Source organism: Chiloscyllium plagiosum, chromosome 7 (genome assembly GCF_004010195.1).
Source record: "Chiloscyllium plagiosum isolate BGI_BamShark_2017 chromosome 7, ASM401019v2, whole genome shotgun sequence".
NCBI classification, from domain to species: Eukaryota; Metazoa; Chordata; class Chondrichthyes; order Orectolobiformes; family Hemiscylliidae; genus Chiloscyllium; species Chiloscyllium plagiosum.
The window spans coordinates 102138838-102158759 of NC_057716.1; the positions used below are offsets into that span (position 1 = coordinate 102138838).

Below are 19922 nucleotides of genomic sequence, written 5' to 3' on the forward strand. Positions count from 1 at the left end.
AGCTTAGATCTAAAAGCCCCTCATCAAAGAAACAAAGCATTTGTATTTAAGTTGTACCTTTAGTTTCTACATTAACATGAGGGGGAGGGGGAGGGGAGACTTGGCCTAATAATCCAGACTTGGCCTAATAAGCCTAATAATCCAGAATCCCAGGTAGTGTTCCAGAGATCCAGGTTTGGAATCCCACCACAACAGATAGTGAAATTTGAATTCAAAAACAAATCTGAAATGAAGAATCTGATGATGGCCATGAATCCATTGTTAATTGTCAGAAAAACCCATCTGGTTCACTAATGTCCTTGAGGGAAGGATACTGCCATCCTTAGCTACTCTGGCCTACATGTGACTCCAGACCCACAGCTGTGCGGTTGACTCTTAAACTTGGAGAAAGTGAGGACTGCAGATGCTGGAGAGTCACAGTCAAAACGTGCGGCACTGGAAAAGCACAGCAGGGCAGGCAGCATCCGAGGAGCAGGAGAATCAATGTTTCGGGCATAAGCCCTTCATCAGATATTCCTGATGAAGAGCTTATGCCCAAAACATCAATTCTCCTGCTCCTCAGATGCCGCCTGACCTGTTGTGCTTTTCCAATGCCACACTTTGTGACCCCTAAATTGCCCTCTGGGCAATTAAGGATGAGCAATAAATGCTGGTCTAGCCAGGGACATCCTCATCCTGTGAATGAATTACTTAAAAATTCCAGAGTTCCACACAGCCAATTAAGCATTATTTCTGAAGCACAGTCATTGCTGTAATGCATGAAACCTGACAGTGGATTTATCATTTAGGAAGCTCCAAGAAATAGTAATGACATAAATCAGATAAGCTCTGTTTTAAAGATGAATCTTAGCTTCATTCAGGGCAGTAGGCAAATGGTGAGAAGAAGGTGGTAATGTTACTCAATTAGATGTATCCAGACCACTGTCTAGAGATATGGGTTGAAATCCCACTTGGCAGAAGGTGAAAAATGAAATTGATTAAAGATCTGGAGTTAAAGGCTCATCTAATGGTAACCGTGTAACCACAGTCAGTTGTGAAAACTCATCCGGTTAACTCATGAAGGAAACTACCATTCTTACCTGGTCTGGCCTATAACTGGGCAAATCCAGACCCACAGCAATGTGGTTGACTCTTAATTAACCTCTGGGCAATTAGGGATGGACAATAAACACTGGCCCAATCAGTGATGGCAACATCCCATGAGCAAATTTTTTTAAACATCCCCCGTCTCTCCTCTGAAACATTCATGTAGAATATGTTACATATAAAGTCATGAACTAGTACCCAAAGTAGGCCCATGTGTCTACTCCACCATTCAAATTGATTTTGTCGAGGATGTTGCCAGGGTTGGAGGATTTGAGCTATAGGGAGAGGCTGAACAGGCTGGGGCTGTTTTCCCTGCAACGTCGGAGGCTGAGGGGTGACCTGATAGAGGTTTATAAAATCATGAGGGGCATGGATAGGATAAATAGACAAGGTCTTTTCCCTGGGGTGGGGGAGTCCAGAACTAGAGGGCATAGATTTAGAGTGAGAGGGGAAAGATGTAAAGATTTAAAAGGGACCTAAGGGGCAACGTTTTCATGCAAAGGGTGGTACGTATATGGAATGAGCTGCTAGAGGAAGTGGTGGAGGCTGGTGCAATTACAACATTTAAAAAGCATCTGGATGGGTATATGAATAGGAAGGGTTTAGAGGGATATGGGCCAAGTGCTGGCGAATGGGACTAGATTACATTGGGATATCTGATCGGCATGGACAGGTTGGACTGAAGGATCTGGTTCCATTCTGTACATCTCTATGACTCTATGGATGGGTTTGAAACTTCACATTCCCATCTACCCTCCCCCCACACACACAGCCATTTCTGTCCGTTGCCTCACATGAACCTATCTTCTTCCACCTTAAAAATATCCAATGAGCCCAGCTCCACTGCCTTCTGAGTTCCAAAGTCACACAACCATCTGAGATGAAACAATTTCTCCCCAAAAGCGTGACTCCGAAATTTTAAACAGTGTCCCCAGGTCTAGAGCTGACCCAAAAAAAGGAAACACCCTTTCCCCATCTATCGTGTCAAGACAGTTCAGAGCCTTATACACTTCAGTCAGGTCACTCTTCACAGTTATAAACCTCAGTGGAAATAAAGCCAGTGTGTTCAACCTTTTCGTATATTACCCAATCTTTCCGGTAGCAACCTCATAAAAGATCTTTGACCTGCCTCCAACACGTTGCTCCAGATGTGACCTCACTAATACCCTTTATAACTGAAGCATAATAAATGTTATGTTCATGTCCAATTCCTTTTGTAAAGAAGTGGCAGATGGAGTTTAATTCAGATAAATGTGAGGTGCTGCATTTTGGAAAATCAAATCATGGCAAGACTTATACACTTAATGGTAAGGTCCTGGGGAGTGTTGCTGAACAAAGAGACCTCGGAGTGCAGGTTCATATTTCCAAAAGGGTGGAGCCCTAGGTAGACAGGATGATGAAGAAGGCATTTGGAACGCTTGCCTTTCTTTGTCAGTGCATTGAAGAAGAGTTGGGAGGTCACGTTGCAGCTGTACAGGACATTGGTTAGACCACTTTTGGAATACTGTATTCTGTTCTGATCACCATGTTACAGGAAAGATGTTGTGAAACGTGAAAGGGTTCAGAAAAGATTTATAAGGATGTTGTCAGGATTTGAGGGTTTGAGTTATAGGGAGAGGCTGAATAGGCTGGAGCTGTTTTCCCTGGAGCGTCGGAGGCTGAGGGGTGACCTTATAGAGGTTTATAAAATCATGAAGGGCATGGATAGAGTAAATAGCCAAGGACCTATCCCCAGGTGAGAGTCCAGAACTAGAGGGTGAAAGGGAAAAGATATAAAAGAGGCCTAAGAGGCAACTTTTTCACACAGAGGGTGGTACATGTATGGAATGAGCCACCAGAGGATGTGGTGGAGGCTGGTACCATTACAACATTTAAAAGGTATCTGGATTTGTATAAGAATAGGAAGGGCTTAGAACGATATGGGGCAAATGCTGGCAAATGGGACTAGATTAATTTGGGATATCTGGTCAGCATGGACGAGTTGGACCAAAGGGTGTGTATCTGTGCTGTACAACTGTATGACTATGACTGAAAAGGATAGCATTTGTATTTTACATCATTCACCTTCTTAATTACTTACTATACCTACATATGCATTTTACAGTGGTTCATCCTACATCACCAAGATCCCTCAGCACCTCAGAATTCTGTAGTCCTTTTCCATTTAAGTGATAATTAATATATAATTTAAATAAGTTTATATCCATCTCAAGGGATAGATGGGGTCTCAGTTAATATCACTCTATGGCCTCCCTGGTGTTTGTGTTGTTCCATGAATTGACATTTTATTGAAAGCTGGTAACTGTTTTTTAATTAGAAAAAAAACCTTGATGTGTTAAATTCTCCAAGCAACGATGTCAAAAATCCAGAAATCCAATGAGCTGTGAATTCAGGGACCCAGGCTAATTCTTTGGGGGGGGGATTGGGCTCAAATCCTAGCTCAGTAGCTGGTGCAATTTAAATCCAATTTATTAAAGAAAAAGAATAGAATTGGAAATTTGTCTCAGTGATGGTGTTTGTGAAACTACCACTGAACTATCTAGTTCAGTCACAGCCTTCGGAGAAGGAAACCATCAGCCCTTACCTGGTCTGGTCTATATGTGACTCTAGGTCACAATGGTCACCTTGTATATGTCTTCTGAAAATACTGCACAAGACATTCAGTTCTCAAGGGATGTGTAACAAAGGTTTGCCCTGCCAGTGATGCCCCGTCGCATGAACACATAAAAAATATTGACATCTACAAAGCAGGAGTGTCCCTTTAAGAACTAAATTCCAATCATCAATATGGGACATAATCCAGTAATATAGAATTCTGCTTCGAAATGACGTGCAAAGGAGAGATCTATATGTACCTGCAGCCAACTGTATAATTTTTCCAGATTCTGCCAACCCAGGAATCTGGATCCCAACGCATTCAGCCCTGATTTAAATGTTTCTTCAGCTGCTTCCCTTCGATTGTCCATTTCCTCTGAATTATTCAGCCCTGGTGTAAATTTACTGAACTCCCATGCATTCTAATAAAGTACAGATGGACTGTAACATCAGCCCTTACACATGTCTCCCAAAATGCAAATGTTTGCAAGCAATTTTACCACAGGAATAATTTTTCCCTCTGTGCTCTTTACAGATTTTCTTGCTGACTTCGCCTGCTGCTGCCCCCACTTCCCAATTCCTCTACGTGACACACCTTTTCTGGGAAATCACTGATTTGTAGAATGGTTATAGCATTGAAGGAGGCCATTTGACCCACTAGATCTGTGTTGGCTCTCTGCAAGAGCAATCTACCAGTTGCCACTGAATCGCATAGCATGGAAATGGACCCTTCGGTCCAACCAGTCCATGCCAAACATAATCCCAAACTAAACTAGACTTACCTGCCTGCTCCAGGCTCAGATCCCTCCAAACATTTCCTATTCATGAATTTATTCAAAAGTCCTTTAAATGTTGTAATTTTACCCACACCCACCACTTCCTCAGGAAGTTCATTCCACACGTGAACCACCCTCTGTGTAAAAATCTGCTCCTCATGTCTTTTTTAAATCTCTTCTTCTCCCACCTAAAAAAAGTGCCCCCCTGGTCTTGAAATTCCCCCAATCTAGGGAAAAGAAAACTACCATTAACTCTATCTATACCCCATATTATTTTATCAACGTCTGTAAGGTCACCTCTCAACTTCCTATGCTCCAGTGAAAAAGTCCCAGCCCATCCAGCCTTTCTTTATAACTCAAACCCTGCAACATCCTGGTATTCTTCCTGTCTACTCTGTCCGGAGCAATCGCGGTCTTGAACACCCCGATTAAATCTCCTCCCAATCTGCTCTTGTCAAAAGAGAAAAGGGTCCCAGCTTCTACAATCTCTGTAACTGAACCTCCTCATTCCTGGATCCTTTCTCATGAATCTTCTGCCTCATACCTTCACATCCTTTGCAAAGCGTGTTGCCTAGAATTGGACACAGTGCTCCTCAAAACTGAAGCCACTGTCTTTCACACTTCATCACTCCCCTACTCCTTCCACGGACTCCGTAAATTCAGCGATTGGTGAGGCCTCTTCTGGAGTACTGTGTCCAGTTCTGGTCGCCCTGTTCTCAAAAGGATTGTATTAATCTGGAGAAGGTTCAGAAAAGATTTACCAAGATGTTGCTGGGAATGGAGGGTTCGAGCCATAAGAGGCTGGATAGGCTGGAGCATTTTTCACTGGAGCATAGGAGGTTGAGGGGTGACCTTATAGAGGCTTATAAAATCATGAGAGCCATAGGTAAGGTGACTGGCAGGTGTCTTTTCCCTAGGATGGAATATTTCAACACTAGGGGCTTATTTTAAAGGTCAGAGGAGAAAGGTTTAAAAAGGACATGAGGGGCAACTTTTTTCTACAGAGAGTGGTTCGTGTGTAGAATGAACTTCCAGAGGAAGTGGTAGATGCGGACACAGTTACATTTAAAAGACATTTGAATGAGTACATGAAAGGGAGGGATATGGACCAAGCGCAGGTGGGTGGGAAGACTTTAGTTTGGGATTATGGTCAGCATGGACTGGTTGTACCAAAGGATCTGTTTCTGTGAGGTATGACTCTGTGACTTTATAAGTTCCCTCTCACTTCATGGGTTGTTGCCTCAGCTTGAATCAGGCTGCTTCCAATCTCAGTACTTTACTCAAACTCAAATTGAAGTTATAGTCCTGCATTGTTTTCATCACAAAGACCACCTTCCTCCAGCCAAGCCTATCCCCATCCCAACTCAATGATTGTCTCATCTGTAAATCTGGACTCAATGATCCTGGTGCTTCCTGGGTTGGACCTCCATCATTCTGCCTTCTCAGAACTTCAGTTCCAGCAGCGCCTTGCTGATTATCTTCCAGCCGGTATATTCTGAATCTGAAGGTGTTGGTTTGGAGGGATTTTCTTGAATGAGAGCAACCTGTTTGAACTTTACAAAATTATGAGAGGCATGGATGGAATGAATAGTTAGAATAATTACTGGGAGACATGGGTTTAAGGTAAAAGAGGGTAAGTTTAAGAGAGGCAAGTCTTATACACAGAGGGTGGTAAGTGCCCTGACAAAAGAGGTGGTAGAAGAACATACAGTAGGAACGTTTAAGAGACATTTTGATAGATACATGAATAGGCAGGGAATAGAGGGATTTGGACCGCGTAGGTTAGTAGGTTAGAAAGGTGTTATGTGTCAGCACAGGCTTGGTGAGCTGAAGGTCCGGTTCCAGCACTGTCCTGTTCTTCGTTCTTTGAGAGGTTGAGTAGGTTGGTCTTGTACTGATTAAGATTAGAATAATGAGAGGAGATAAAATATGCTGGGGTTTGACAAGGTAGAGGTGGAAAGGTTGCTTCCCTTGCGGGAGAGTCCCGGACAAAAGCGCAGACAGTGATGGGGAGAAATTTCTTCTCTCAGAGAGGAGTGAATCCGTGGAATTCATTGCCACAGAGGCTGAGGCATTAAGCACATTGAGGGCTGAGATGGATAGGTTTTTAATCAGGCAGAGGAATTAAGGATTATGGGGGAAAGGCAGGAAAGTGGAGTTCAGGATTATCAGATTAGCCATGATCACGTTAAATGGCAGAGTCGATGGGCTGAATGGTCTACTTCTATCCCCTACACCTTATGGTCTAGGAATATGGGTTCGAACCCCAACATGATAGACAGCTAAATTCAAATTCAATTTACAAAACCTTGAAATAAAATTCAGTGTATATGTTGTAGAAACCCATCTAGTTCACTAATTCTTTTGGGGAAGGATGTGACTCTAGACTTATGAGAAACGTCATTGATTCTTAATGTCCTCTGAACAATTAGGGGTGAACAACAATTGTTGGCCTCTCTAGCAAAGTCATCATCCCATATGTGAATAAAACAAGTCCTGAAAGGTGTGTTTCTGATACTTAGATAAAGCACTACACTCTCCATTGAGAGAAAATAATTTCTCTCAACCTACCTTATCTGTCTGCTTTAATCTCTTGAAAGCTTCAAAATCACCCCATACCATTCTAAATTCCAAGAAATGCAGTCCTAATTCTCAGTCACTGGGCCAGAGTCCTGACATTCCCTTCCGAACATGGTCCCTACCACGTCTTGAGGGCACCAGTAGTTCAATGAGACAACCCAACGCTATCTGTCCAGGGAATCTAGGGATGCGCAATAAATAACAAAGAAAATGAATTGCTGAAAAAGCTCAGCAGGACTGGCAGTATCTGTGGAGAGAAGTCAGAGCCAATGTTTTGGGTCAAGTGACCCTTCCTCAGAATGTTAACTCTGGCTTCTCTCCACAGGTGCTGCTCGACCTGCAGAACTTTGTCAACAATTTCTGCTTTCGTTTCTGATATACAGCATTCACAGATTTCTTTTTGTTTTTTTACAGCCAATAATGTCCTTCAAACAAGAGAACTCTCGCAGGGGTCACGTGAAATCTGACCTCCAACGGATTTTGCCAACTCTGCGGTTACTGCAGGTATTAATAAAGGTGAATCTCTCCAGTAAATCAGTCAAAGCCTGTACATAATAGCAAGATGTTTTGTCAGGTCCACACGAACTCCTTATATCTTTCAACATTGATGATCCTTCTCTTTCATAGTGCTGCTTCTGATACTCTGTTTAAACTGACATCTCTTCTTACAAATTAGAAGTGTCGATTGGTGCTTTCTAGATGCTGTCTGTGCGGTTTAGTATTCGACATGTAAACATACAAGAAATTAATGCCACAAGGAGGGATTTTGTTTCTTCAATGGTGTTCTCCTGGGACATGGCCCAGGATTAAAGAAACAGGATCCACTTTATTCAGGAATATCTTTCGAGTTCATAGTTGTTGTGTTAGGCACTGTGGTTCAAGAAGCCATTCAAGTGCGGGGGAGAATAACAGATTGCACTGGGCGTAGAGGGCTTGATATTATTCTCTGCAGCAAAGACCAAGAGCCAAGGAAATTCTATGCTACTGGCCCAAGTGTTCAGGACGGGACAGGAATTTGCCATGTGAAGTAGAGGAACCAGTTGAACTTGCAGAGATAGGCTAAGGGGAGGTTCTGAAGGATATCTGGAGAATCTATTTAGGCATATTTGGTAAGAAGGAGGCCAAGAACAACACTTAAGGTACTTCAGATGCTAAGAAGGATGTTCTGATTCTTGAGGAAGTGCTACAAAGACTGAGTCCTGGGATGCCAGGAAGGGAGACTGGATCAGTTAAGATTATAGTCACCTGAGTTTAGACGAATGAGGGGGACCTCATAGAAACCTATCAAATTGTTGTGGTTCTGTTCGCCGAGCTGGGAATTTGTGTTGCAGACGTTTCATTCCCTGTCTAGGTCCTGTGCAGCGCTTCTGTGATCTTTCCTCCAGCATTTGTAGTGGTTTGAATCTGCCGCTTCCAGTTGTCACTTCCAGCTGTCCGTTGCAGTGGTCGGTATATTGGGTCCAGGTCGATGTGCTTATTGATTGAATCTGTGGATGAGTGCCATGCCTCTAGGAATTCCCTGGCTGGTCTCTGTTTGGCTTGTCCTATAATAGTAGTGTTGTCCCAGTCGAACTCATGTTGCTTGTCATCTGAGTGTGTGGCTACTAAGGATAGCTGGTCGTATGACACTACTATTATAGGACAAGCCAAACAGAGAACAGCCAGGGAATTCCTAGAGGCATGGTACTCATCCACAGATTCAATCAATAAGCACATCGACCTGGACCCAATATACTCGCCACTGCAGTAGACAGCTGGAACTGACAACCGGAAGCGGCAGAGACAAACCACTATAAATGCCGGAGGAAACATCACAGAAGCGCTTCACAGGAGGCTCCCAAGCACTGAGGATGTCACCTAGACAGGGGACTAAACGTCTGCAACACAAATTCCCAACTCGGCGAACAGAACCACAACAACAAGCACCTGAGCTACAAATCTTCTCCCAAACTTTGAAAACCTATCAAATTCCAACAGGACTAGACAGTAAACACAGGAAGGATGTTCCCAATGATCATGGAGTCTGAACCAGGGGGCACAGTCCAAAGAAACGGGTAGGCCATTTTGGAATGAGATGAGGAGAGTGTGGGTAGTCTGTGGAATTTGAAATACCTCAGCAGAGCTGGAATCCCGTCACCAAGTCACCCCTGACACTGATCCAGCTCCCTCAGAGCCAGCTCTCATTGTGAACAGAACTTCTGACACTCCTTCTCAAAACTTGCTAACTCCTGTTCTAATCTGCCAGATTAATAGCCCCAGTCAGGGAACTCATATTCTATGAGGTCCACCCGGCTGACTTCATTACAAGCATTACCCAATTCTCTGCCACAGAGACTGGTTGAGGCCAAACATTTGAATGTTTTCAAGAAAGAGTTAGAAATATATCTAAAGGGGTCAATGTGTATGGGAAGAAAGTAGGAACAGGGGACTGAGTTGATTGATCAGCCGTGATCATATTGAATGGTGGACCAGACTTGAGGGGCTGAATGACCTACTCCTACTTCTATTTTCTATATTTTGATTATTCTACTTCATTTCCCTCAAATATTAAACTCAGCTGAAGAGTAACCTCCGTATGAGTCCCAATTTTGACCTTTTACCTCCTTCACAATACAGACCTGTATGTGGAAGAGATTCTTCTCAGACTGAGGGCAGTGGGGAACATGAATGGGGAGTGATACTGAAGGGAGTGCACATCTTTCTGCTAGCAAGGAGGGTATTGCTTACACCCAGCTTGCTCTCCCTGCACCAGTGCCACAACTCTCTTGAAATCAATACAAGTTTTATTCTGTGAAATGTTCCTTGCAGCTCAACGGAGGATTTAATTAGTACCTCATGACTCTCTTTCTGTTGATCAAAATCCAACTTGCATTCATCAAAAGAAAATAAATGACAAAACCACTTGGTGCTGATCATCTGTGGAAGGAATCCATAAGTTTGGAAGTTAGAACCCTGGATGGTGTAACACAGAAAGGTATTAGAGGGTGTTTTATTCATTTAACAGCCCAGCATGTCATTCAGAAACAGCCCAATCATCTTCCAAACCAAGTCTGAAGTCCCATCACTGATGCTCTGCTGTGAAATTTATCAGTCAGTGTTCACTGAGCAAGATTAATTGTCACCACGTCCACAAACAGCCACTCCCTCCACCACCGATATTCAGTAGCAGCTGTGCGTACCAACTACAAGATGCACTGCAGAAATTCACCAAGGCTTCTTAGGCAGCACTTTCAAAACTTATGATCACTTCCATGTTGAAGAACAAGAGCCGCAGATACATGGGAACACCACTCCCTGCAAGTGCCTCACTCACCTCCTAGTTTGAAAATAAATCATCAGTGTTGTCAGATCAAAATCGTGGAAATCCCTCCCTAAAGACATTGTGGGTTTACCTACAGCACATGGACTGCTGTGCTTCAAGAAGGCAGCTCACCATCACTAGCAGATACTAAAACCTTTCAAGAGCTGACAGATTTAGTTAAGGAATGTTACAACACAAGCCTCCTCTAATTCAAGGGGTAACTAGGGATTGGCAATAAACGCTGGCCTAGCCAGCGACACTCACATCCTATGAGTGAATAAATAAAAAGTCGTTATAAAGAGTAAAGTGTCAACTGACCAATACAAGTCAGTAGTGGTCACATTGGACAGACAACTGGGTCAAATATTGCCACTGGCGATCACATAACCATTTCAACCACTTCAGCTGAAAAAGGTGCAGCACTCCAAAAGCTTGTGATTTCAAATAAACCTGGCGGACTTGAACCTGATTTCGTGTGACTTCTGACTTTGTCCACCCCAGTCCAACACTGGCACCTCCACATCGTTTCAACAGGAGCAGTATTTTTTTATTATTCTTCCGTGGTTGGAGGCATCACTGGTGGGCCCGGTCTTTGGTGCCCATCCCTAATTACCCCATGGACTGAGTGGCTCGCTCAACTATATCAGATGGTGGTCAAACATCAACAATATTGCTTTGGGTCTGGAATCTCATGTAGGCCAGAGTGAGTCAGAACAGCAGATGAGGCAATGGTGTGTCAGTATTGTTGGTAGATTATCCATAAAAAGACCACCTGCAAGGTCCTAAGCACCATGGTTCACATCCCACTATGGCAGATTGTGGAATTCAATAAAATCTGGATTTTTTAACTTTAAACATCTATTAATGATGTTTGCAAAATGTTATTGATGAAGTTTAGGAAAGGAAATCTGCCTTCCTTACCTGGCGTGGTCTCCATGTAACATGGTTGACTCTAAATTGCCCTCTGGGCAATTAGGGATGGGCAATAGATCTGGTCTAGCAAGTGATGCCCACACATTTAATGAAAAAATAAGACAAAATTCATTCCCGAAAGGATATAGGTGAACCCGGGGGGTTTACGACAATTGCTACATGGTCACCACTCAATTAGCTTTTAATCCTACTTTGATAAAGTCCAGCCTAATGACACCCATGTAGCCACTGTCAATTATCTTTGATTTACCAATGTCCTCCAAGGGAAGGAAATCTCCACTCTAAATCATTGTGTCTGTTTTTTTTTAGTGAGAACTAACCATGTAAACCCATTTTGCTGTAATTAGATTAGATTACTTACAGATTAGATTAGATTACTTACAGTGTGGAAACAGGTCCTTTGGCCCAACAAATCCACACCGCCGAAGCGCAACCCACCCATACCCCTACCCCTACCCCTACATTTACCCCTTACCTACACTACGGGCAATTTAGCGTGGCCAATTCACCTAACCTGCACATCTTTGGACTGTGGGAGGAAACCGGAGCACCCGGAGGAAACCCACGCAGACACGGGGAGAACGTGCAAACTCCACACAGTCAGTCGCCTGAGGCGGGAATTGAACCCGGGTCTCTGGTGCTGTGAGGCAGCAGTGCTAACCACTGTGCCACCGTGCCGCCCTAAATTATGTTGGGTTGAACTGAAGAAGGGCCACTGGGCTCAAAACATTAACTCTGTCTTCTCTCCACAGATGCTGCCAGACCTGCTGATTCTTTTCCAATATTTTTATTTAATTTAGTTCAAAAGCTTTTGGGCAGTTGAAAGGAGGCCTGACCGAATGCATATGCAATTATAGTTTCTCCTAGAAAAGGAGATTGTTTGCAGCAGTTAAGGGAATAAGTTAACACTGTGTAAAGGTTTCAGTTGTGAAAATATCAAGACCAGAAGTGTTTGGTTAGAATGCTGTAGATTGCTAAAAGACTGAGAAAGTTTGAGCTCTCAGATGTGTGAGTATTCCAGTGAAATGACTTTACATTCACGCAACCAGGATCTGAGAAGAGGCAGCTAAGGTAGAGTTACAGATTTGATAAGAAAGGAAAATCTCTCTGGACTTCTGTTAATTTGAAGGTGATGGTGTTGGAGAGAAGATGGGATTTTATTTCTTTGTTGTGTATTTTGAATGTTTTCAAACTGTGTGATACTTAGATGCTTGGTTTGTATCATTTCGTTTTCATTTTTACATCTTTTGTGTAATAAACTTCTGCTTTATTGATAAAGCAAATTTGCAGTCTTGTGTGCTTATGTCCCAGGAGAAGTACATCAAATGAAGCAAGAAACAAGACTTATCAAGCTAGATTTCACCCTGGGATATGGTTTGTCCAGTAGTAACATCGACAGGAATCAAAGGAACATAAGAACAGGAATAGTCCACTGAACCTGGCCCACTATTCAATATAATCAAGATTGGTTGAATATTTGATGCCTTTAAAACTGAAAGAACTGTGGATGCTGAAATCAGAAACAAAACGAGAAATTGCTGGAAAAGCTCAGCAGGTCTGGCAGCATCTGTGGAGAGATATCAGAGTTAATATTGTGGGTCCAGCGACCCTTCCTCAGAGCCCTTCCTTGACTTTGATGCCTTTAACCTCATCACTCCCATTACCCTTTAGACCACTGGTAAACAGAAATTTATCATTTTCTGCATTAAGTACACTCAAAGACTGAGGTCTCACAGCCCTCTGAGTTTCAGAATTCCAAAGATTTACACAACACTCTGAGTAAAACAATTTCCCAGTCATAAATGGCATCCCTCTTATTTTTAAATTGAGCCCTCTGATTGTAGACTTCCCAACCAGGGGAAATATCTTACCCTGCACCCATCCTGTCTATCCCTTTAAATATTTTGTAAGTTTCAATGCGGTCACCTCCAAACCTTCACCTCTCGAGAGCACAGGGCAAGTTTAACTAATGTCTCTTCACAGGACAGCCCTGCCTTCCCAGCAACAGTCTGGTGAGCATTTGTTGCACCCACTCTGGCAATAATACCTTTCCTTAGATAAAGAAACCCAAGCTGAACACTGTACTCCACATGCAGTTCAACCAAGCTTCATAGTCTAACCGCGTGCAGTCCAACCAAGCTTCTATACAATTGAAGCAAGATTTTACTATTCCTGTACATAAATCCTTGTGATAAAGGTTACCATTCCATTAGCCTTCCTAATAGCTTTCTGAACCTGCAAATCAGCGTCTTACCGACAAACACACCTAAGTTCCTTTGTACATCTAGACTTTCCAACCTCTTACCATTTAAGAAATAATTTGCACATCTGTTCCTCTTCCTAAAGTGCATAACTTCAATTTCTCCAAATTATATTCCATCTGCCATGTTTTTGCCCACTCACTAAAGCCTGTCCAAATCCCCCTGAAGGCAATTTACATCTTCTTCAATGCACACATGCTCACTCAGCGTTTTATCATCCACAAATTTGGAAATATTACATTTGGGCCCCTCATCCAAATCATTGATATATATTGGGAACAGCTGGTGGGCAAGTCCTGATCCCAGCATAGCATGGGAATGACCCATTTACTCCAACTCTGCTTTCTTGTCTGTCTGTCAGCCAATCCTTAATTTATGCCAGTATTTTATCCCCAACCCCATGTGATTTATTTTTTTGCCAACCAGCCTAACACTATTCCCTGGGATTAAGTGAACAAGATGTGATTTGATTGAAACTTACATTTTGTTTAAAGGAATTGAATAGTGTAAACAGTGGGAGGACGCTTCCATAGCTGGGGTGGGGGAGTCTAGAAAACAGTATCATAGCCTCAGAATAAGGGACTGGCTATTAAGCTCAGAGATGAGGAGAAAGTTCTTCATTCAAAAGCATGTGGCTTTATGGAATTTTCTCACCTGGTGCATTGTAGATGCTGTAATGTTGAGTGCATTCAAGATAGATTTTGAGACAGTTGGGGATACAATGCAAACTATGGAGTTTGGGATTGGATTGGGATGGTACAGTCATAGTGTCATAGAGATGTACAGCATGGAAAAAGACCTTTCGGTCCAACCCGTCCATGCCGACCAGATATCCCAACCCAATCTAGTCCCACCTGCCAGCACATGGCCCATATCCCTCCAAACCCTTCCTATTCATATACCCATCCAAATGCCTTTTAAATGTTGCAATTGTACCAGCCTCCACCACTTCCGTTGGCTGCTCATTCCATACACGCACCATCCTCTGTGTGAAACAAATTGCACGTTAGGTCTCTTTTATATCTTGCCGCTCTCACCCTAAACCTATGCTCTCTTGTTCTGGACTCCCAGGGAAAAGATTTTGTCTATTTATCCTATCCATGCCCCTCATAATTTTGTAAACCTCTATAAGGTCAGCCCTCAGCCTCTGACGCTCCCAGGAAAACTGCCCCAGCCTGTTCAGCCTCTCCCTATAGCTCAAATCCTCCAACCCTGGCAACATCCTTGTAAATTTTGTCTGAACCCTTTCAAGTTTCACACCATCTTTCCGAAAGAAAGGAGACCAGAATTGCACACAATATTCCATCAGTGGCCTAACCAATGGCCTGTACAGCCGTGACATGACCTCCCAACTCCTGTACTCAATACTCTGACCAATGAAAGATAGCATACCAAACGCCTTCTTCACTATCCTATCTACCTGCGGCTCCACTTTCAAGGAGCTATGAACCTGCACTCCAAGGTCTCTTTGTTCAACAACACTCCCTAGGACCTTACTGTTAAGTGTATAAGTCCTGCTAAGATTTGCTTTCCCAAAATGCAGCACCTCGCATTTATCTGAATTAAACTCCATCTGCCACTTCTCAGCCCATTGGCCCATCTGGTCAAGATCCAGATGAGGTAAAAATTCAATCAAGGCCTTGTTGAATGGCAAAGGACCAAACACAGCAGGGCAAATCTCCCTACTCCTGCTCCTACCTCTTAGACTCATACTGAGTGATATTGACAATCATGTCAAGTCCACGTCTTTAGTGTCATTCAATCATGGCATGTTGGTATCACTAGCCAGATCAGTATTTATTGTCCTGGAGAAGGGGGAATATTGCCCTTCAGCTTCTTGAACAGCTGCAATCCATGTGTTATGGAGACACCCACAGTTCTGTTAATGAAGGGGTTCCGGGATTTTGACCTGGCAACAGTGAAGGAATGGGCGATCTGTTTCCACGTCAGGATGGTTAGCGGTTTGGAGGGGAACATGCAGGGGGTGGGGCTCCAATGTATCTGCTGCGATCGTCCTTCGAGATGGAAGTGGTCGTGGGTTTGGGAAGTTTGTCTGAGGAGCCTTGGTGAATTTCTGCGGTGCACTTTGCAGATGGTACACACTGCTGCCAGTGAGCATCAGTGGTGGAGGGAGTGAATATTGTAGCGGGTAGATGTAATGCCAATCAAGCGGGCTGCTTTGCTCTAAATGGTGTTGAGATTCTTGAATGCTGTTGGAGTTGCACTCATCCAGGCATGAAAAGCAGTTTGGGTGATGTAGTATAGGGTGAAATAGCACAGTGGTACAAGCAAGTGTCCACATCTCTGGCTTGCAACCAGTTGGGAAAACTATGATATTTTCCTTTCCACCTTCGGAAGTGGGATTATGAAGATGGTTGACAGCCCTCCTCATAGTTGAGGTTTCATTTGCTGTAGACCTGCGATGTCACCTAATGTTTGCATCACCTTCTGGGACAGATCCTCACCAGCTGCTGGCTTTAGCCAGAGCTGAAACACACCAACGCATTCCAACTTCACACCTGATTACCCACATGGCATCCTAGCACACTCTTCAATGCCCGTCAATATTCCTAGACCAAGCTTGTGACCATTTGTCCAGATCCTAGGCAACTTCAAGCCCTGGAAATGATCCAGTGGCCCATGTGACAACCCCAACAAATTATTCCTTTGGGAAATGGATGGGAGCTCATTTGAGAGGGCTTAATTACTGAGTGGTGGGGGGGGGGGGGGGGGATGGATATGGGCAGGATGGAGGGGGGTTTGGGTTTGAAATGTTAATCAGGGCATCTGTCATCGTGTGATTTGAGGTTGATGCAATGTGTGTTTGAGCAGCTCAGAGTGCAGCTTCAATAGGTAGCACTGAAACAGTAACCCCTTCAGAGAACAGTTCATGTACAGGTTGTTCTGCTATAGTGCTTGTTTCATCAACGTAAATTCGTTGTAACACGATTGACAAATAGGGACGCTGTTTCTAAAGCATGAACTTTTAAAATGTGTTGGTTAAAGCGCGATTGCAACACCAACACTTTAAATGTTGTCAAGCGATTCTTGTATAGCGTGGGGGCGCACAGGAACATGACTATCACTGTATAGAAGAAATTACTGTCATTAGATTAAACTGTGAGCATTAAAGCAAATGTGCCCTTTGATCACTCCATGTCACTCCTGCTTGAGAACCTGATATAGATGATTCTGATATAATGCGATAATTCTGCTTCCGTGTTATCTCACGTTATAAGAAAATTGCATAATAGGATCGTCGCTTAAATCAGTGAGACCAGAATCGTGTTATAGCCAATAAGGGTAAGGAAAATTCACATTCTACAAATCATCTAAATTCTTCAATTGCGTCAAAGTCAATTCGCGTTGAAGAGACACGCGGTATAGCAGAACCAGCCGCACATGATCCGATTTAGCTCATACCTTGCTGCAGGATTTTCCGGAAGTACTTGTTGTGGATGGTACAGTTCCACCTTCGGTTTCGAAACTGGAACTGGCACTCCCGCACCCCCAGCCTGGCTCCTTTCGCCACCTCACTCACGATCTCCGGCTCAGTCTGACACAGCTGAGCCTGCTTCCCCGCCAGCCGCTTGGTTTTCCGGCAGATACTGTTTGGGTCCATCACCAGGGGACTTCCCACTGCCCTGCAGCCGAAACAGAAGTGGTTCTTTTTTAAAAATCAACACAATTTTGACCTCAAATGTTGATCCCTCATCAAGGCGACTTCACTTTTATCAAAAGTGGGGAGAACTTTTTATTTTATTCATTCATGAGAGGAGTTTGTCGCTGGCTAGGTCAGCATTTATTGCCCATCCCTAATTATCTCAGTGGGCAGTTAGGAATCAACCACATTGCTGTGGGTCTGGAGTCACATGTAGGCCAGACCATTTAAGGAAGGCAATTTCCTTCCCTAAAGGAATTAAGTGAACCATTTGGGCTTTTACTAACAATGGGTTCACGGTCATCATTGGATTCTTAATTCTGGATTTATATTGAATTCACCTTCCAACATCTGTTGTGGCAGGATTCAAACCCAGGTCCCCAGAACATTGCCTGGGTGTCTAGATTAACAGGCCAGCGATAGTATGCAATAGGCCATTGCCTCCCTGAAGAAGATTCACAAGTATAGAATAGTTTGAACCACTGGCAGTGACTGTACAGAGAGTAACTGTTTCCTCCGGAAAAGACAGAGCTAAGACAAGACCCAATAAGGTGCTGGAAAATGGTGAGTTTGACTAAACGCATTCCCTCTTGAAAAGTGACCACAGCCATAACATTATAAATACACAATGGTCACTAGTAAATCCAATAAGGAGGTCAGGAGAAATGTTTTTAACCAGGAAGGTCAGGAGGTGGAATACAAGGGGCAGTTGAGGGGAAAACCTGCATTTAAGGGGAGCCAGATAAACACAAGAGAGAAAGCATGGAGGAGTATGATAAACTGGTCAGACCATAGAACAGGAACAGGAGTAGGCCATTTGGCCCCTCAAGCCATTCAGTAGGATCATGGCTGATCTAACATTCCTCAAGTCCACTTTCCTCGTAATCCTTGATTCCTGAAGTGATCAAAAATCTCTCTATTTCAGCCTTAAATGTACACAAGGACTCTGCCCCCACAGCTCTCTGTGGCAAGGAGTTCCAAGACTCACAAACCTCTGAGAGAAGGGTTAAGTGTGCAGGTTAAGTGTGCAGGTTAGGTGACTGGCAATGCTAAATTGCCCAAAGTGTTCAGGGACGTGTAGGTTAAGTGCATTAGTCAGATGCAAATATAGAGTAGGGGAATGGGTCTGGGTGGGTTACTCTTCGGACGATCAGTGTGGACCTGTTGGGCTGAAGGACCTGTTTCCATACAGTAGGGATTCTAAAAAAAGAAGAAATTCCTTCTCATTTCAGTCTTAAACTAGTTTCCCTTTATTCTGAAACTATGCCCTCTTGTACTAGACTCTCCCATGAGGGGAAATAACCTTTCAGCATTTATCCTGTCAAGTTCTTTAAGAATCCTATACATTTCTAAATGTCATGTTATGGTTATGTTTCTGTTTATCATGGTTGGGAGAACTTTGAAAGGCTGGTCATGGCATTAATCAACTCTAGCCTCCCCACTACTCTTGACCCACTCCAAGTTGCCTATCAGACCATGTCAGAAGCCATATCACTTGCCCTTCACTCCTCCCTAGAACACCTTGACACCAAGAACAGCTATGTAAGAATCCTACTCATTGATTATAGTTCAGCCTTCAACACTATTGTCCCCTTGAGACTGATTACTAAACATAGTGATCTTGGACTAAGCCCCACTCTCCGCAACTGGATCCTCAGTTTCCTGATCCACAGGCCACAATCAATGAAGATTGAGGACAATTTTTCATCTTCATTAACATTCAACACTGGAGCCACCCAAGGGTGCGTATTCACCCCCCTACTGGACTCACTGTATACCCATGACTGTGTCGCCAAATACCAGATTAATGCTATTTACAAGTTCACTAATGACACCACCATAGTCGGTCGAATCTCAGATGGTAACGAAACAGACTAAAGATGGAAGGTTGAAGACTGGAAAAATGGTGCACTGAGAACAACCTAACTCTCAATGCCGGCAAAACCAAGGAACTCATTATTGATTTTCGGCGGGATGTTACTCATACCCCCTTACACATTAACAGCACAGAGGTTGGACGAGTGGAGAGTGTCAAGCTCCTGGGAGTGGTCATCCACAATAAGCTTTCTTGGACTCTTCATGTGGACGCACTGGTTACAAAGGCCCAACAATGTCTCTTCTTCCTCAGGCAGCTGAGGAAATTTGGCATGACGGCGAATACCCTTGCCAACATTTATAGGTGCGCCATCGAGAGCATTTTGTCTGGATGTATCACTACCTGGTATGGCAACTGTACCATTTGAGATTGGAGACGGTTACAGAGAGTGGTGAACGCGGCCCGGACAATCACAAAGGCCAACCTCCCATCTATAGAATCCATCTACCAGGCCCACTGTCAAGGAAAGGCCGCCAGCATTCTCAAAGATCCATCCCACCCTGGCTATGTTTTTCTACAACTTCTACCATCAGGGAGAAGGTACAGAAGCCTGAACACAGGCACCAGCCGGTTTCAAAACAGTTTCTACCCTACTGTAGTTAGAATACTGAATGGACTCTCAAACTCTTAACATTCGCCTGTACCTGTGTTTTTGTTTTTGCCACTGTTTACCTATTATTTACTTATCAATGCCACTTCACTCTGTGATCTGCCTGTATTGCTAGCAAGAAAAGCTTTTCACTGTGCCTCGGTACATGCGACAATAAAGTCAATTCAATTCACCTGGAGCATGAATGCTGGCAGCAACCAGATGGACCAAATGGCCTGTTTTTTCTGCTGTTGATTTGGTATT

At 43.6% G+C, this 19922-nt stretch overlaps 1 protein-coding gene across 1 annotated transcript in view; it reads right to left on the bottom strand.

Moving 5' to 3' along the window:
* The window catches only part of LOC122551802 (protein Wnt-6-like), a 105038-nt gene that overhangs the window by 43563 nt on the left and 41553 nt on the right, over positions 1-19922 (bottom strand). Inside the window, exon 2 of the mRNA XM_043694272.1 lies at positions 16956-17176. Within this exon, the coding sequence (XP_043550207.1) occupies positions 16956-17176 (221 nt within the window). The remainder of the gene's footprint in view (positions 1-16955; positions 17177-19922) is intronic.